This window comes from Sebastes umbrosus, chromosome 7 (assembly GCF_015220745.1).
Source record: "Sebastes umbrosus isolate fSebUmb1 chromosome 7, fSebUmb1.pri, whole genome shotgun sequence".
In the NCBI taxonomy this organism is placed as follows: domain Eukaryota; kingdom Metazoa; phylum Chordata; class Actinopteri; order Perciformes; family Sebastidae; genus Sebastes; species Sebastes umbrosus.
This window is the reverse complement of record NC_051275.1, coordinates 19,166,698-19,182,217: the sequence shown is the minus strand read 5'-3', so window position 1 is coordinate 19,182,217 and position 15,520 is coordinate 19,166,698. Positions and strand designations below refer to the sequence as shown.

Below are 15,520 nucleotides of genomic sequence, written 5' to 3'. Positions count from 1 at the left end.
AATTTATAATGCAGGGATATTTCTTACTGTTAAACCCAATAACAATTTAAAGTCATTGTAAGAAAATATCTGGTCAAGCTGTTGACAGCGCTGAACTTCACCTCTAACTTAGCAGCAACGGACATGTAAATGCAGAAGAAGAAAAACTTCCTCTCTATCTATTACAGAGTCTTCTTCAATGGTGTGATGGAGCAGAACTATTCAGGGCTTCAGTAAAGAGTGCAAAACATCAGCCAGATCTTTCATTTTCATGACTGAATGGGGCTTTATATGATCAATGTATTTAAATCATCAAACCAGAAATACATTGCAATGCAATTGCAGAATTATCCATTTTAAGTTATAACTGGGATAAAGCCAAAACAAACAGTAAAACAATCAAAGTTATCACTAAATACAATACTTTTATTTCATATAAATTTACACAAAATTACACTGCAACAGATAACTAATATTTGGTTTGTATAATATAAAAAATGCCTCACTTAAAATAAGTGAAAGAAGTCATTGATATCTTTTGTTGATAAGCATCAACAAAGCTTTTAATTAAAAAAAAAAAAAATTGCACCTGCTCTAAGTCTGTGGTTGGTGCAGCAAAAATAATTTGCTCAGTTCACCTGTAGCTCACACTTACCTCCTTGAAGAGAGGGCTGAATCAGTGCTAAGAGGAAGAGTCCACAGAAGAGCAACAGCATGTTTCTGTTAGCCATCTCACTCGAAAATGCACCACCCCTCTCCCGATCAGCTGGTTTTATTCTCTTCTAACTAATTACTACAAGCCACGAGTCTTTAAGAGTGGGGAAAAAGGTGAAAAAAAGGGAAAAGATATGAGACTCTACGTAATTAAGAGAGGGCAAAGACTGTGGTTCAATAGATCACTTTGCTTTTTTTCCCCCTCTATGTCTGGTGTTGCTGTTTTTATTCTGGTCACTCCTGCCAACAGCACAGACGCTGCTGCCAGCAAGGAAAGAGAGAGAGAGTGAAAGAGACACAGAGGGAGAGAGAGAGAGATAGACACCCCCCCTCTCATCCAGAAGGAATTGAACTGTCTGCCAAGCATTTGCATGGATACTGAGCGTACTTATCTATAAGAGTCAAGAGACAGGCTGAGGAAGAGCAAACCACATACCCAGATAATTACCTGTCCTCCATGGTTCTAATTTTCAGCTGGTTGGTTTTCAACACAAGCCGTAACTTTAGTTTTTTAGTTTTCTTAAGGAAAGTGATCCAGAAAACTTCAAGGCAGAGGGAAAAGAACACAGCAACTATCAGCGTATGTCTACAAAATATCAGAACAAGACATTACAAACTCACTGGCGGTAGGAATAAGATGGAAATAGCAGTGCACTGTGTCTGGCAGCCCATGTGTGGAAGCCAGTCACAGGGGTTCTAGTAACCAAATGAGAAAACTGTCGGCATCACACATAGATGACAGAGAGCAAAGAACCCAAGAAACGTCAGCCTGCTATGTCTGTGCAGTCTCTCGGTGGATTCATCAGGATAATAGTCGTTGTCAGTCGTGTAACAGAGATCAGAAGTGGAGCGAGGACCAACCTCGGTCCATTCTCAACTTCAGAGGGCTTTAGTGACGGCTAGAGGACCAAATCGTACATGTGGCTTGAATATTTCTTTTATGGGTTTCCAAAGTCAGAGCTCAACATATTGTGCCGAATCAGACTTGGAAGGATTCTCCTCTTTCCTGATATTATCTGTACATACGTGGTCACCTCTATCATCACACTAACACAGGCTATTGGACCTTTATTTTTATATGGATAATCACTAGGGCTGTGTAATGCAAATTTTTAGGTAGTAGCATTTTTAAAGATAGTTAAAGTGTTAAAACTAGAGTGAAGATACTGGCATCATATGAAACTAAAAACTCTAGGGAATCCATTGGTACCAACCATGTCATCCTAGCTTGTCGCGAAGGAGGTTAAATAAGGCTCCAAATTTACCCTAAATTTTGTCAAGGAAAAACTGGCATGGCCTTTTTCAAAGGGGTCCCTTGACCTCTGACTAGGGATGTGCATTCCAAGGAAAAATACTATTCGAAAATCACTGAGAATTATTCATTTATTATTCGAATAATGACCGCGCTAACAGAAAAGAGCCGAACTGAACGTGTCACACGCGTTTTACCGTTAGTAACGTGACTACCAGGCAGCGCCTGCAACGGTTAATAAGAGGGAAATATATATGTTTTAAGATGGGACGAATAGTCGCATAAAATATTCGATTTTTTTATAAATAACGACCATTCAAAAAATCGAAAATCATAACTCTTCACTACCTCTGACCTCAAGATATGTGAATGAAAATGCATTCTATGGGTCTATGGGTTGTTGCATGCCCACTTTATGATAATCACATGCAGTTTAGGGCAAGTCATAGTCAAGTCAGCACACTGACACACTGACAGCTGTTGTTGCCTGTGGGGCTTGAGTTTGCAATGTTAAGATTTGAGCATATTTTATATGCTAAATGCAGTACCCGTGAGGATTTCTGGACAATATGTGTCATTGTTTTGTGTTGTTAATTAATTTCTAATAATAAATATATACATGAATTTGCATAAAGCAGCATATTTGCTCACTCCCATGTTGATAAGAGTATTAAATACTTGACAAATCTCTCTTTAAGGTACATTTTTAACAGATAGAGAATGTGCATTTAATCGTGATTAACTATGGACAATCATGCGATTAATAACGATTAAATATTTTAGCCTAGTAAACACTTTTGGCAGAACATGATCCTATTTTGGCAAATTGTTAACACTGGTGAAAAAACGATAAGTAAGAATAAACAACTGCCACAAAAAGCCTCGCTGTATTTCTAAAGCATGTTTTACAACTATCAACAAATCCCTTTAAAACAACTTTTTTAAACTCCTGGCTGATTAACTGATTCACAGATCTTGTGTCGATAGCAGATTTGCATTGGAGTTCAATCGCTAACAGGACACATCCTCTCCAGACACCTGTGTGCAGATTCATCTTGGCTTAACATGTCGAGCCATAACTTAGGAAACACCTCACCTCAGACAAAGCTGTCATTGTCCATCTTTTTGTTCTGCACCGGGACACATTTTTGGGATTTCAAGTAGAAGAGGTTGAGCAGAGGTAGTTTTTACTGGCAAGAGCTGCAGCCAAAGCCGTTACTCTCTCAGACACAAACCTGACAGACCGGGCTGTTGCACGCATGCTAATGGGTTCTGCTTTCCAAAACACACAGTATCCTTCATGGTAGCGACGTTCATCATTAGTGTTCATATTCCCTCATGCTGATTTCCTTAAAAAGTTAGGTCAGGCGTACCTACAATATCAGCTGTTGAAGGTTTGTTCAGGCTGAATGCAAAGCACATTTTCGCTTGAATTATGTAGTAGAGCACAGCTACGGATAAACCTATACTTTTCACTCAAGTAGAAACTATTTATATTAAAGCTGACGCATCTTCTCTGCAATTTGTGTGGCATAGAGAAAATCAGTTTCTGTTACATTTGTCATGCCACTAATTTTCGCTTTACTTTTATTGTAAGCAGACATTTCGAGACCTATGTACAGCGTTATTTAAGCTAATCAAAAAATAAGTGTTTATTGGGGAAATCTCTTTGTTTCTACCACATGCAGATACTGTAAAAAAAAATGTCAGATGTCAGTTTATTTAATTATTCTTGTTATTCTCATGTAAACAGAGAAGTGTACGAGTGCTCAACGCATTGCAAATTCAGAAAACACAACACAAGCAAATGAGGAAACATCTTCCCTAACTTGACGACTACGGCTGGGTATCAGTACTCGATACCTTAAAGGTACCTTTAAGGTACCTTTAAGGTATCGACCAAAACAACCCAGTACCTAGTAATATCAAATATCAAAACCTCTCCAGTCAAACGATACCTGCAATTGATCGTTTTTGTGCCCGAATCTAGAAAAAGATGACTCACAAATCTTTCGCAAAACCGCAAGCATTCTTTGATTTATTGCGACGTGTGATTGGCTCAGTACCGCAGCAGCTACAACCCATACAGTCGGGTTTTGTTGCCTGTACACGACTCTGAACACGAGATTTCTGAGCCGCTAATGGTGCTAACAGTGCTTACAGCGCTAACAACGGCAACGAGTGTTGACAGAGCTAACACTTAACGTGGGGGGAAACCAGAGGGTGGCCGTTACGTTTCCGCAACAACGTGGTCCCGCAACAATGGGTTGGTGTTTTCAGCCGTAACCGCTGTATGAGCGCTGCTCAGTGCAGCGGCGATTAGCTAACCAGTGGGACACACACACAGCTTCCATTCACATGATGGGTATCGAATGAAGTACTCTATTGGTATTTATATCACTGTCAGGGTACTGGTATTGGCATTGGCATCGTAATTTATTTACACAGCCCTATTGATGACATACGAAAACATCAATTTGATGACACATGCACATAAATCTTTTTCATATGTCTTCATTGTCTTTAATATTATTGTTATTTTATTATGTTGGTCTATTCTGTACGCACGACATCTATGGCACGTCTGTTCATCCTGGGAGAGGGATCTCTCCTCAGTTGCTCTTTCTGAGGTTTCTTCCATTTTTCTCCTGTTAAAGAGATTTGTTTGGGGAGTTTTACCTCATCCGAAGCAAAGGTAGAAAAGAGCAGAGGGTGTCGTATGCTGTACAGATTGTTAAGCCCCCTGAGGCAAAGTTGGGTTATAAATATAAAACTGACTTGAAATACAATGAACTGCCAGATTTGGTTATTAACTCAGGTTTGTATATGAGCTCACTGAATTGTTTTGACTAAACAATTTAGTCTTGCGTTGTTTTTTCCTCAGGGCACACCTGAGATTCCGTTGCACTAGCGTGCCCTACCATTTCATTTTCACTTATAACGGCTTACAATATTCCTTTAATCATACATAATGGAATGATGATTGCAACGAGTGAAACATCTGTTTTTTCAGTGAACTCATCAGATACATGACAAAAACCACGCTGAACAAGTCCAAAAAACTATTACCGTCAATAACAAGGAACATTTGAACTGCTCTCAGGTCTTATGATTACAGTAACTCATTAATTACAGTCCAAAACATCAGGACGACACTGACCTAATGCTGTATCCCGCATGGTACTATTCTTTCCACGTTTGATTTAAGACCAAAAGCCCCAGCTGACTTGTCTGTTTGGGAAGCAAAAGTGTATTCTGGATGAGGGTAGTGTTTTTCTCCATTTATTTGTCTAAATTTGTATTTTAGCTCATGTCTGGTCCTCCTCCTTTGGGCTGAGTTGAAAGGTGTTTTTGCCAAAAAGACTAAGAATGAACATAGACTTGGGTGAGGGATGATGAGGGGTCACACAGAACTCACTGTTATTAATTATAATATAAACTGTTGGTCCTTTATAACACTTAGTTGGCTGTAATGGCTCGACAAAGAGTAATTGTTTTCACTTTTTCAAGATGAGAAACTGATATAGAATGTAAACTGTAGTTTGCGGTATAGTCATCAGTGGCATATTCTCAGTTAATTAGTGTGACTTTGGTCACCAATCAAAAATGTGGTCATTTGTTCACCTAAATTTGATGTCTGTATTTTAACTGTGCACATAATTTATCTACAGGAATGCAAACATGTATGGTGAAAACAGAGAAAGCTACTCAAAAAAAATAAATGGACATAGTGATATCATACCACACGGTTTGTAAATAGCTATTAATATTTAAAACCAGGCCTATTTCTGACTGATGAGAACTTTTGTAATTCATAATCATTAGACCTTACTTATTATTTTTTATTTATTTATTGACACCTTCACTGTAAGGTTTACCAAGACATGCCACAATGATGGTTAGTGTATTGTTTTACTAGAAACTTAAATTTCTTTCTATACTAGAAACTCATATTCAACAGAAATAAACAAGGTTATTTTAAGTGGGAACATGTTTTTAATCCTATGTCTTATGCAGCCTATGTATTGGCTGTAAATGAAATCATTTAAGTTGCTGCCACTGTCGTTTTCCGAAGTAGTTTAATGAAGATGTCCCCTGTCTGTGCAATCAATGCAACTCTTAATGTGTTTTGTCATCAATTATTTTTCTGATATCTGTCAAACAGTGAAGACGATTCTCTGCTCTCTACTCTTCAGGACGCAACCTCTCAGCTGAGCGCACACACATATTCATATAGAACATGTGGGGGACACATTTCTCTATCGTCATGCTCGCATTGTTTTGAAATGGAGGCTAGTGGTTGTAAAACATACACACATAGCGAATCACAACTTGTTGATCAAATCAAAACTGTTTTATTAGAATCATAAAATGTATATAATAAAGTAGCCGTCTTAAATGAGTAGTCAGCTGTTTGGCCGGCAGCTGGCGCTTATGTCTGGTGATCTTGTCACTCAGCAGCGTTTTCTGCTATGTCAGCCACGAGCCAGTAAGACTACAGTAAACAACCATGTAAAGATTAGTGGTATTTCATGACAGTGGCAGTGTTGCTGTTTAACTATACACATAAAGAAGTAGAAGTATCTGGGCTGGGCTAATGTGTGGTAAGAAGCCAGCAGACATGCGCTAATAAAATTAAGATTGTTCTTTCACTAGTCCCAGGCCACTGATGCACTGATTATGAGTCTGATAACATTGAAATCAAGTGCTTCATGCACATTAATCTCTATGAGAGTTTGGACCTTCTTTGTGTCTTGGTCACATTAAATTGCCCAACATGCAGTCATCCTTGGTTTTCTCTTGGGAGACAACCAAGGATTACAAAAGACCCTTGCTTTAATGGCTCTGCATCTGCAGGCACACAGTTGGCAGAGCTTCACAACATAATCCACGTCAACCTTCCAAGTACTTTTGGCTTTGGTGGGGGGGAAATTAAATCTGTAAAGACAATTTTTAAGGTCACCGCCAGAAACCATGTCAACTCACGGAGGTAGAATTATATTAAATTCCAAGGCACTGGAGGCTTTTTATTTACTAACAGACATACTAATTACTTCTCTGCTATAAAACATAATGATGTGGTTTTCCCCGTTCAGCAACCACTTCAAGACCAACCATGCAACTCAAGTCAGCTGCAATATTACAATTACAATAACCTGTTCCCACAAACAACAACAATGACAGATTTTGGTGTATCTTCTGAAATGAGATAAAGTCTAGGAAAGTTATCAATGCAGTAATGGAAAAAAAAAAAACCTTAGTCTGAATTACTGGTTTGATTTTAAAATTAGGAAGAAATGTTTTCTGATATGAGGTAATGGTAAAACAAGACATTCTCTATGGCCCTTTTCAGACCTGGCAATAACATGCGTTATTATAGACCTGGGTGATCTGATCACAAATGGACCGTGCGATGTACAGGTGTGAATGCACTCAAGACGCATTGAGATTCAATCACTCAGACCACATTTGGAGGTGAATGTGTCCTGGGCCACATTAAGGACCGCAAAAGCGCTTGACTGCCTCGTGGCATGGCAACGGCTTCTGTGCTTTACTGTTTCCTGTCGGTACAACTGTATTTTCTCAACAGGCTATAGCAACATATTAAAATATATCTTATCTATAGGCTATATATCTACAGACTAGGCACGGGAAGTCCATTATTATCATACTGTCTTTGATATGTTGGTGTTTTTGTTCCGGTGCTCTGCACAGATCTGACATCCACCTGCCCCGTACCCCACAAGCCCTGTATGCCGCTGTTGCCTGGCAAAGGCAGTGGTGTAGGTCCCCGGGGGTAAACAACAACCCTATATTTTCATGTTTAAGAAATGTACCCAAATTCACTAATATGTAAGATACTGACGTTCCGTAGTCTGCTGTATTAGCCATGTGTTAACCACGTGTTTATTTGCATATAGAGCAGGGAAGTGAGATCAAAACACAAGTGGTCACTCAAGAATGCATGTGGAGATGCATACTAATGCCAGGTGTGAACAGACGTACTCACAGCCGTCCACTTGTGATCGGATCACCCAGGACGCATGTTAATGCCAGGTCTGAACAGGGCCTGTGTGCCTGTGTGTTCTCACATCACACATCAGCCATGGTGACAGCAGAAAGTACAGCAGGATGTGCGTCAGTATCAAGCAAAGGAGGAGGTACTTTCTGTCGGTATTAAACAACATGCACAATTTAATTTGATACTGATGTGTTTTGGTAATATAAACCAGACAGAGAGTTTGAAATGATTTTGATTGAGAGATATAATTGCTGGGTTGCCACAACCAATCAATGTAAATACAGGATTTAGCTGCATGTAGCTCACCATTATTCAGAAGTGGGGTGGTAATTTTACCAACTATTGACAGTATATAAAAACAGATAGTGACTTTCAAATAAGATGTGTATTTACTAGGGCTGTCAATTGATTAAAATATTTAATCATGATTAATTGCATGATGGTCCATAGTAAAGCAAGATTAATCGTAAATTAATTGCCCATTTTTATCTGTTCAAAATGTACCTTAAAGGCAGATTTGTCATGTATTCAATACTCTTATCAACATAGGAAAGGGCAAATATGCTTCCTTTATGCAAATGTATGTATATATTTATTATTGGAAATCAATTAACAACACAAAACAATGACAAATATTGTCCAGAAACCCTCACAGGTACTGCATTTAGCATAGAAATACAATATGTTTAAATCATAACATGGTAAACTGCAGCCCAACAGGCAACAACAGCTGTCAGTGTGTCAGTGTGCTGACTTGACTATGACTTGCCCAAAACTGCATGTGAATATCATAAAGTGGGCATGTCTGTAAAGGGGAGACTTATGGGTACCCATAGAACCCATTTTCATTCACATATATTGAGGTCAGAGGTCAAGGGACCCCTTTGAAAATGGCCATGACAGTTTTTCCTCACCAAAGTCTGGAGCGTTATTTGACCTCCTTTGCGACAAGCTAGGATGACATTGTTGGTACCATTGGATTCCTTAGGTATTTTAGTTTCATATGATACAATACCATACCATACCATACCATACCATCATCACTTAGCTTTTAAAACTGAGCCTGCTACAACGTTATTAACGCAATAACTTTGACAGCCCTATTATTTACGTTGTTCAGATGCTGGAACAATGGGAAAATTATTACTCTGAGCTGCTGGCACTTCAGCATTGAGAAGGTGATTTCAATTTTCAACATGTTTACACCATGTAACTTCATAAAATTGTATGTAAATTGTATAGACTGTGGCTTCCAATCTCCCTTTCCAACCCACTTGTACTGTATGTACAGGATGTCACATGTGATAAATTCAACATCTGTTCCCTGAACAGAAACAAACGTGGCATCCACGGTGAACTGATTTTGCTGCCTGTGATGGCCTCGGGTTCAAATATATGTATACTGATACAGATGGTGTTATTTTCTTGTGTATTTCTTGTAGCAGGAAGGGAAATTACTGTGTAACACTCTACACATGTACTACTATGGGTACAATGAACCGTTGTTCACTGGGTAAGTGTCCACATCTTGCTGTGGGGGGCTGTATTGGATCAGCTCTGAGATCAGTATCATGCAATAATGAGTGAAGTTGGCCAGCTGTGTTGGGTGGTTCTAGCGTAATATGCATCGGGGCATGCCAAAGATTCTTGGATCTTTTTTTGATGTAAAGCTGACATTGTACAGATTGGTTTGAGGTCCATCCACGTTGTATTGTCTTCAGCTACCAAAGAACATGCAAAAAGTCAACCGCAATGGTCAGACCGCAGATTGAAGCATTCTATCAGCCTATGGCTACGGTCTTCATCTATGCTCAGCGGGACACCACAGAGTGAAAACCACCACAGACTGGTAAATGAAGAGTGCCCTGGTGCAATATAAACGTCATTCTTTTAATGGTCTGTGGTGTCACCAACCAGTGTGTAGGCTGGCCTACCTCCAAAGTGTGATACACACATCCAGACCACACTCCAGATGTGGTTTCTCTGCAGCTAACATTGCTCCGTATACAAAGCAGGTTCCAGTGAACCTCAGCACCAAGCCCAGGCACCCAGGGAAAACTGATGAGTTCTGGTAAGAGCCAGACCAGGCAGCCTGGTGACTCACGTTTGGCATTCACATCTTCAAGACTCCAACTTTAAGAGAGCTTTACATGCACACAAGTAAACCATTCAAGTATCTACCTATCCATTCTCCTTCAACCTTTGCAATGATCATTAAATTCACTACATGGGTTTCAGTCACATCCACGGTGAAGCCAGGCTAAGAGTTTGGTTACAATGAACACAAATATTAGGATTAAAAATAAACAATAATTCATCACACCATCCTTTAAGCAAGACTAGTGTACTGAGACAGTTGTTTCCATTATTAGTTGTTTGGCAGGAGCACCACTGTGAGCGCTGTGTATGCGTTCTTTGTTGGTTCATGTGCAAAGCTTTTGGCTATGCACAGCACTTAAGAGTGTTATGCACAGTTTAGATTGCATTGAGGATTTAGAGCTTGAGTCAATCACATAACAGGAAGTAACTTGGTCTATTCTATCTGTAGTGGAAAGGTCAATTTCAAATAAAATAGTAATAAATAAAAACAATTCAGATAGTGTCAAAAGTAACTATAACAAATCAAAGCAACCTTATGCCATTACAGGACTTTGGTATTGGCAGGTGATAATGTGAGCTCATAGTCGTAAAATTAACAAAGCACTTTTACAACAATGAATGAGACCCATAAATAAAAGAAGTTTGGAAAACCTTCCCCTCGCTAAAAACGAGTACTTTACAGGTTTTGGTTGTATTGAGTGCAATTTCTGAATCTGCACAATATTTTCCATCACATCAGTCAATTACAAAATTAGTAACGCGAGCACCACCCAAAAGTTCTCACTTTTGCCTTTCTAAAAAAAAAAAGAAGCAGTGCTGGTAGGGTAAAGAAATGACATAATTCACAGTGAAGCTCAAATATCTGTAGAATGTTTGATTTTCAGCTTATCAGAGTGTTTCTCAGGCTTTTTACAGCAGGTCCGGCAATGTGCCACAAAAGAGTGTGAGAGAGAGTGAGGGGAGCAGAAGTTATGGTCAATATAAAATGCTGATGAAACAACTTTTCATCACGTCAGATGGCATCTAGTAAAAGACATGCTGAGGATGCCGAAACCATTAACTGAGATGTGAACAACATGCTGTTGTGGTGTACCTAAGACATGGGAAAACCATTTAAGTGAGGCCAAAGTTATGGGCATTCCCATGCATTTCACCAACGAACATAAAGGAACAACAAAATTGGAATTTCCTGCTTCTACAGATTAAAATGATGAAAAATACCTCTAAGTGAAATTCGGTTGCAGTTAGTTTAACCCCATTTCTCAGGGCTCAGTTAAGTGCAGTGACACTGATTTCCGACAGACACACTAACACACTTCCTTGACATTGTTATAGCTTCCTTATGTCCCCCATAGCGGAACTCTTGGGGCCAGCTCTGTGGCCAACAGAAGGGAGTTCACCAAATGTGATAAGTACTCAGTGTGTGTTCTTAGTGGGTGAACATGAATCAAGGGCAGACTGTGACAAAACTGACCCAATGCAAAGATAAGCTAGCAGGTTCTCACACCAAGTCAAAGTGGGTCACACCCTCAAAGGAGACGCTTTCCAAAAATGTGCTTTTCCAAGACAACAAAAGGAACCATGACATCCATTTCGGAAACTTACTGAGGCCCTATACTCATTCAAGAAATTGACTTTTATAACCAAATGCAGCTCTCTCTCTGTTTCTGTCTCTCATTCTCAGCACCCTCCTCATCGGACACTATGCTGAGTGCTTAGAGAAAGGGAGTACAAATGGTCTTCAGGTTTACAAGAACATAATGTGCAAGTGTACTTGCAGATGTGTTTATGGCTGTGTGTGTGTGTGTATTGTACACAACAACAGAGAATGGATTAGCTGTGTCACTGGGATCTGCATGCCAAGTAGTTTCGGCTACAGGTACTGTATGACAAAAGCTGTAAAAGCTCAGTATGTTCTGAGAACAGAAAATTCCCAATCAACAACCTTTACAACAAACTATTTGACCACTAGGGGGAAGAAATAATCCAAAACAAAGCAACAGCAACAGAGCATCTTGTGGATAATGTGTAGGCCAACACCTTGCACATCCAGCAGAAACAGAGCAACACAGACATCCCAAAGAAGTCCCATTTTTTACTTTCTGTCCAATGTAACTTTTATCCTATCCCTGGTTTGGTTGCAATTTCTGATTATTCCTGCTATTATGAATGTATGATTTTCTAGTTACTAGTTCAACTCACAACCTTCATGCTAGACAGGTAAGGTCCAACCAGTTTTTGTGTCATGTGAGCTCTGAGAGTAGCTGCCCATTGCATTGTTTGAGAGTTATTGGGCCATCAAACGATCTTCAGTTCCTTTCACACTGCAGCGAGTAATATGATTTTATGATAATATCTAAAATATTCCTTAAATAAGCTGTAAGTACTGTGACGAAGACAAATTCACAGCATCTTAACTATGAAGAAAGTTCTAGGATGAACTGAACACACAAGTGCACATTAACAGTACTGGTGAACCATAATGTTTTGCCATAAATCATGGCAGATCATAGTAAAAGACACTTCAATCAAAGCAAAAATAACTCAAACTAAATGGTACTTAATGAGAGATAACAGCATACTGAATCATGGCAGCTACATTCCAGTATCAACACCGCAAATTATGGCCATCAACCTTCAATAAGACATGGAGAACAGAAAAATTATGTTTTGAAAAGGGGGGAAAAAAATCAACTAAAACACAGCCTCCTTTTATGGTATATGAAATAAAATAAAAGCAAAGACCTGTCATCAATATCAATTAAATTAGTTTTCTGTATTTCACCATGAACGCATTTGTTTGTATGCCCGCAGTGCAACCTTGTTCATCAACCTTTAGGATCAGTTTATCCAACTGTGCGCTCCACCTGAAAACGTTTCCTTTGTCCTTCACTTACATTACATATAGACAACACCCTTCCTCAAATTTAATGAAATAATCAAAGGCTACTAAGGTTACTTGCACTGTAAAACAAATTGGAAAATCGTGCTGTATACTCTGAGGATGTCATGGTAATATCTGGTAAACTGTAAGGAAAGAAACATTTACACATTGATTGGAAGTAGACAGTTCAGAGCGGTGCCTCTGAAAAGAGGAACATGGCTCTGGAGTTTGTCTTGGCTCAAAACATCCATCCCACAAAACAACATAAATATCAGCTTCATTTAATGAGGGTTCTTTTAAACTGTCAGGAAGCCCCATGAGACATGAAATAACTGCTGCAATAACTAGTGTTATTAAATCATTATATCATTATGTAACTGATACATCTCTGTCTGACATGCTTTGCGCCAGCAATTGAATTATATAAATATATATATATAAAACGGGTAGCTCAAATCAAGCAATCTGATTGGTTCATAGCCATGATATAATACCCACATCCAACGTGTCTAACCTTTGCACTTTCAGTATCAAAAAATGTTAGACTCATGGTTGCTTTGCGACAGGGTCATGGGCGGATCACTTCCGCCAACAGGGACCAAATTACAAATACAAAATGGAGGAGTGGATGGAGTAGTGCCCATCTCCAGAAAAAAAATCCACCTGCTAAACAACATGCAGCGCTACGCAAAGAGAAGGTTCCACAATGTTGCCCAGAATATGTTAGCAAGCAGGAAAGCAGCAGAAATACATTAACCACTGCCTCCGCAGCGCCACGATTCAGAAACTATCTGATGCAGGTCTTGACACGAGAGAGATTATGGCCATAAATTGATTAGTAACTGAAACTCAGGGACCGGAGCAACATCCTCGCCACGCCAAGCAACACATCTCCCCCCAACAAAAAAAGGTATAAGCCTAGTACAAGCAGTTATCAAAGTCATCCTCCTGTTGCTGGACAGTTTTTCAGTGGTTACACAATAAATGGCAACATACCATAATGTAAATAAAGAGTCAAATAATGAAATCAATATAACGCTAGCTTGTGTTGTTGTATGTTCCATAGCAACCGCCTCGGTGTGTGCAGGCAGGAGGGCCTATTTTGAACAATATTATTTATTAATAATAATATTAATAATTTCAATTGGAATGTGTCTGTAACTTTCATACTGCCATACTTGATGGCTGTTTTATAAAAACTCCCCTGCTATACATACATATATATATAATTAGATATAACCAGGTCATGTATTCTGGTTAAACCCGTATACCCTGGGTACACACCTTTGCACAATGGTTTGCTTTTGGTTGAACAAAAAGCCACTGTCTGTTTGTTTGTGCAACACAAAGTGAGCCAGCTGTTATTCACTTATGAGATGAAAAATAATTACACATAAAGAGAGTAACAAAACAGAAAGATGGAGTCATATGAAAGAGCACACAAGAGGTTTGGGGCAGATTGCTTAAAAATAAAGACAACAGAGCAAAATGAATAACAGGAGCAGCTGTTCTGCTTAGCATTTCTGACCACACAGGTAAACAAACTTCGCTGTGTTGGTCACAGACAAAACATGTTCTTCATGAACTTTAAGGTAGAGCAAGGAGAAAATGCAATATTAAATCCTTTATGTACATTTGACTATATGCAATTAGTCTGATCGTACTTCTCTGCTTTGTTTTCCAACATTATGTTCTGCATACTGAGATCCAGTTGTAAGGGAGGACAATATACTAATACAACATTTCCACTGACACACAGTGGTGTTGTTGAAGTGCAAAGTTGATTATTGGTTGTACATTCAACAAATGGTCCCCTTCCAAACAGCTCTCACAATATCACACTGTCTATCAAAGACTGGTCATAGCCTGCTCTGTATGTTCTGTTGAAAAGTCATTACATTTCTTGTGCAGCTGCTAAAAATTGCATGCCAGGTCGGATGTTTACCTAGAGTGAGATCACATCAGATAAAACCGCAGCACTCCAAATGTCACAGAGTAGAGTATCACTACAATAGCACCGCCATTTAATGTAGAAGTGTATTTAAATGCAGATTTTAACACAGACATCAAGCTTCATTATGACAATTCCACAAGCCCAAATTAATTACCCTCCGAGTTCTTGGCACTACCGTCTTTCTTTGTCTTCTAAAGTTACAAATTTACACAACAGTGGTCCAAAAGCTGACCAATATAATGGTAATGTGATGTTTGGGAGAGAAGGCCATGGATGTTTCACCTGTATAAACATATACAATAGCTTAGAACAATATGCAAAGATAAAGATATTTCAAACTGAAATAAGAAAGGGCTTTTGAGATAAAGGTATTGTTTAATTCAGGTTCGTTATGAAACCTGTCAGTGATTGTCTCTCATGTATGCAAGATGAGAAAGAGAGTTAACTATCACACTTACTAGTGAATGAACTAGTAAGTGTGATAGAACTAGTGTTTGACCTATGGTTTGAAGCAATAGAAATTAAGGAAAAATGTAGAAGCACAAAATGTTAAAATGGAGCTAGAATAACACTGCATCAGTTGAAAATACAGTAGATCTACCGTACATTCAGTAG

General features: G+C 38.9%; 1 protein-coding gene across 28 annotated transcripts in view; it reads right to left on the bottom strand.

Moving 5' to 3' along the window:
- Positions 1–942, bottom strand: part of elna (elastin a) — a 60,352-nt gene extending 59,410 nt beyond the window's left edge. For 20 of the 28 annotated variants that reach the window (XM_037775133.1, XM_037775136.1, XM_037775140.1 and 17 more), the window contains exon 1: positions 635–942. In XM_037775133.1, the coding sequence (XP_037631061.1) occupies positions 635–710 (76 nt within the window). In that variant the 5' untranslated portion in view covers positions 711–942. The remainder of the gene's footprint in view (positions 1–634) is intronic. The other 8 variants (XM_037775141.1, XM_037775147.1, XM_037775157.1 and 5 more) reach the window with 1 other exon arrangement.
- Positions 943–15,520: the final 14,578 nt, after the last annotated feature.